Source organism: Oreochromis aureus, linkage group 3, assembly GCF_013358895.1.
Source record: "Oreochromis aureus strain Israel breed Guangdong linkage group 3, ZZ_aureus, whole genome shotgun sequence".
Lineage (NCBI taxonomy): Eukaryota > Metazoa > Chordata > Actinopteri > Cichliformes > Cichlidae > Oreochromis > Oreochromis aureus.
The window spans coordinates 43,841,818-43,846,322 of NC_052944.1; the positions used below are offsets into that span (position 1 = coordinate 43,841,818).

The 4,505-nt window shown below is 42.4% G+C and overlaps 1 protein-coding gene across 1 annotated transcript; it reads left to right on the top strand.

Moving 5' to 3' along the window:
* The first annotated feature begins 1,243 nt into the window (after window positions 1-1,243).
* Window positions 1,244-4,076, top strand: LOC120433764 (butyrophilin-like protein 8). The gene is made up of 3 exons (XM_039600621.1): window positions 1,244-1,757; window positions 1,865-2,221; window positions 3,958-4,076. Exons 1-3 carry the CDS (start codon window positions 1,709-1,711, stop codon window positions 4,074-4,076), a joined length of 525 nt encoding a protein of 174 aa, XP_039456555.1. The 5' UTR covers window positions 1,244-1,708.
* The last annotated feature ends 429 nt before the right edge of the window (window positions 4,077-4,505 follow it).

Here is a 4,505-nt window from a genome sequence, read left to right on the forward strand (position 1 = left end):
TAAAAGTAATACATAGATGAATAATGATGATGAGTTATGATGCGTAATCATTGTAACAAGTGGGTTTACAAACGGGAGCTGATTAGCATTAGAAAAGCTGAAATAATACCTCAACTGAAGCCAATTGTACTAAAAGCACTAAATGTGCACAGTTACAAGAATGTTTTTTGTTCTATTGTTTTCTATTAATTTATATAATTTTAAGTTAAGCAGGACAGAGTTCTTTTAAAGAAAGATTTACTTATATTCTCAAAAGTTAAGTATGACAGGCTTCTGTTTAAGAAAGAGACCTTTTATTGTGTTAATGTTGTCATTTTGAGCTAAAAATAAATGGCTAAATGATCATTTGTTTCCTATGTGTTCATATCACAAAGAATATGCATCTGCTTAAATCAAATTCAAGTCAAATGGTTAAAAAAATAATTTCACACACACAAAAAAAAGAGCTACAAAATTCACCACATTGGGAAGGGTGAAGACAACTGGGTTGCCCGACCCCGGCCACAAGGTGTCCCTTATTTATTTTTCAGGGAGTTGGCAACCCTAGTGTCGGTACATAAGGACGCTGTCATAGCCTGTCAACCACGTTAATTAGCTGCGTATATACGAATGTAATTTGCGTGATTCAATTCAGGTTAGATTTTTTTGTGTGCGCAACGCAGATTTTTTGTGCGCAGAGACCATGCCAGCAGTGCGCAATTGTGCACGTGTGCAGTTTAGAGGGAACATTGCTTGTTTTGCACAAGGGAATACGGCCTCCTGTCTGCAGCTAAACACCCCAGTAACTTTTGTAATAGCTGTAGCCCGGTCGGATTGGGGAGCAAAGGGCTGCTTAGATGCCGGAAACTCCTCTGCTCCTCCACTTGGACCTTTAGGACCTTTAGCGCTGGCCATAACTATCACTTGACAGACTGACTACGCGCACCATATACATACTTTTTTTCCTTCTTTTTTGAATCTTCGGATCACGTGCGTTCCGAACCGTGGAGTGGGATCGGTTCGGATTATGGGTCAACCGTGATCCATTGCACCACTACCAGGCAGTGATGCAGCTGCTCAGGATGCTCTCTATAGTCCCTCTGTAGAAGGTGGTAAGAATGGACGATGGCAGATGGGCTTTCCTCAGCTTCCGCAGGAAGTAGACACGCTGCTGGGCTTTTCTTGTTATGGAGCTGGTGTTGGAGGATCAGGGGAGGTTCTCCACCAGGTAGTGACCAAGGAATTTGGTGCTCTTGACAACCTCCACAGAGGATCTATTGATGTTAAGTGGGCAGTGATCTCTCCGTGCTCTCCTGAAGTCAACAATCATCTCTTTTGTTTTGTCCACATTCAGAGACAGGTTGTCAGCTCTACATCAGTCTGGTAGCTGTTGCACCCCCTCTATGTATGCTGACTCAGCGTTCTATAGTAGGATTTTGAAATTCATACCATAGGTGAGTTAAATACGTCTCTGAGATGAGTTTGAATCCCTGTGATCTTGACCTCAAGTACAGAGTCAACTTTTCTGAGATCACCTGGGATTTTCACATTTACCAGAAGTGCAGCTGCTGAGAGGCTGAGGGGTAGCCGCCAAAATGTTTTAGAAGATGAAAAAGTTCATGAGAGACAAAATTCAGCTCTGTTAATTTTTTTATACTCTTATTTAAAACATATACATGTGTGTGAAAAGGTTCTTCCTCAAATCAAATTTTATCGTTACAGGGAGAAAATGATCTGCAGGATCCTGCTGCTCATCATCCTCACCTCATGTGTCTCTGGTTAGTTTACAGCTTCACTTTATGAACTCCAAATAAAGCTCAACAACAGATTTGTTCCAGTTCTCAGTGTGTCTGCTCCTCTCTTTTCCTCTCTGTCTCCTCAACAGGATCATTTGTAGTCAATGTGACACAGACCTCCTATCAGGCAGAGGAGAACCACAACATCACACTGGAGTGGACGTTCACCACCAAACCTGACAGATCCACAAAAACTCTCAACATCCTCTGTGAACTGATAACTGATAAAGTCTCAGTCCTGTATCAGGTTCATGAAGGTGTTGAGGTGTCAGAGTCTCAGGATGAAAAGTTTTCAGGACGAGTCCAGAGTGACAAAGACGCCCTCAGAGAAGGACGAATCAGACTTCAACTGTCCAGACTCAGGACTGATGACTCGGGTCTGTACCTGTGTGAGGTGAACACTGATTATGGTTTCAGCTCTGGCGACTGTCAACTCAATGTCACTGGTAAGCTGATTTAATATTAGTTAATTAATTACCTTTTTTTGCAATAGCTCTCATTGTGTTGCTAAAATTGACTCGTTGGCTTCTGTGAACTGTTTGTGCTGGAATTTTCATTTATGACTGAAATACAATATGTGCATTGCAAATATCCATTTTGGACTTGAACAACCAGCAACATTTTTTTTTCTTTTACAGCAGCTGCAGATCAACTCAAATCTAAGAGACCAACTTTAATATCACAAAAAACCCCAATATCTTAATTGGAGTGTGTCAAGAGATGTACTCTTAAAACACTTCTTCAGTTGCAAATCAGAGGAGAACACACAGTTTTACTTGCAGCAAGGGCAGCACAGAGCAGGGCTCTGTGACACGCACTCTGAGACTGCCCTGGTCTTTATTTATACATCAGTGGGTGTTTGTTCCTTACATTGGAATGTGGATGTGTATATGTGTGTGTGTGTGTGTGTGTGTGTGTGTGTGTGTGTGTGTGTGTGTGTCAGAGTGTGACCCCATAAACGACTTCCCTACACCTGCTGGTCTGGAAAGTCCAACGGTTCATTTAAATAAAAAGGCACTTATACTAAAACTGACATAGCTACGTTTATCCTACCGTAAAATTGGAAAGGAAGGTATGACCTCTCCATTTCCCCAGGATGTGGGTCTGAATGCCAGTGCTCTCTTAAATGCACACAAAGTTGTTACAGACCTCCTAGGATGAGACATTCTTTCAACATGCTATCAACTACATACTTCTAAACACAAATGATCACATGCAGCATTCTACCATAAGTAAACTTATATTATTAAAAGATTATACTGACCACTAAGTACAATTTTATATTGACATTCCCTCCTGTTGTCAGTATAACTTTTAAGTGAGATATCAGTATGTAACATCTTGTTGTACATTTTCTGTCACATCCTCATTAATCACACAAAATCTTCACATTCCAACAGGTCAGAGTCTTCATCATCATTCGTCACGGCTATGTATGCAGCAACAGTGGAAAATACTATGCAGTTAATCATGAGTTTTAGACATGGCAGGATACATGTTACAATGACACAAAATAAAAGTAAAAATATTCCAACTCCAATAAGTGGTCTTTTTAGCACCTGTAGCCAGGAGCCAGTGTAAAGCCAAGAAAACCAGTTACTTGTATCACTTACATAGTCCTGATTATGAGCCTGCTGGATCTCTCTCAAGGCATTCAAAGCATCAGTCATATTTGATGAGTGTACATTGTCTGGTATGTATGTGCAACAGGTGTTATTGAAGAGGACGCAAAGTCCCCCTTTCTCTACTAGTATCATGTCCAGAGCTACTTGATGTTGCATCACTGCAATCCATAATGCATCAATTTCCTGATTCTGCTGTTCATTGATCTTACACGAAGTGTTCAAGAAGAGTTGATCACATGCTCCATTACTAAGTCCAACAGCATGTGGGATTGTGTTGTTGGTGATGATTCGGCTGTGTTGGAATCCAATGCCAGCGAAGCTGGCTGCACACTTTGCTTGAGTCTTGTTCATGTATTCACCATATAGTGTGGGGTGTGTCGACATGCTGGGCATATGAGAACAGACATAGCAGTCTGTATTTGCCGATTCTGCCTTGGTCCTGTCGTGGATATGACGGTACCAGGCATTGTTCATCCACGGATGGATGTGGTCTTGTGTCATGTCTCTTAGGTGGGAGTTGTCGTGCGTCCATCTTTTCTGTCTGCCTCGTGGCTCAGCTGTTTCCGGCATCAGCTGGGGTCCTGTAAGGGTGAGCGCCGTAGTCAAGGTAACCAGGAGGGTCCACCTTCTCATGGCTGGCACAGGTCCGTCACACCCTAATGCTTGGTTACCTTAGAGCTGGTCAATGGCTGGAGGTTGAAGTGCGAGCAATTCCTTACGGGCGCCCAATCAGCACTTCCCCCTCACCACTGAAGCAACCAAGCGAGGGTGAAACTTTCCTTTACTAGTTGACATCTGTGGAGGAAGTGGAATCCTCTGGGACCTCAAGCTTTTTGCAGTGGCTCTGATGTATCCAGGAGGGTCTCTCTGCTATTTTGCATGCTGTTGGAGTGGTCAAAAGCACTTGGTATGGACCCTCCCACTGTGGCGAGCTCCAATTTTTCCTTTGGAGTACTCGGAGAAGGATCCAATCTCCTGGCTTCAACCTGCAAGAAATAGGTGAAAAAGAGTCTTGCAGCAGTTTATTGTTTAAAACAACTTCTCTGTTTGTCAACAATTGAGTCATCCAATCTGCCAGAGTGGTTTTACAGATTGATTTATCTAG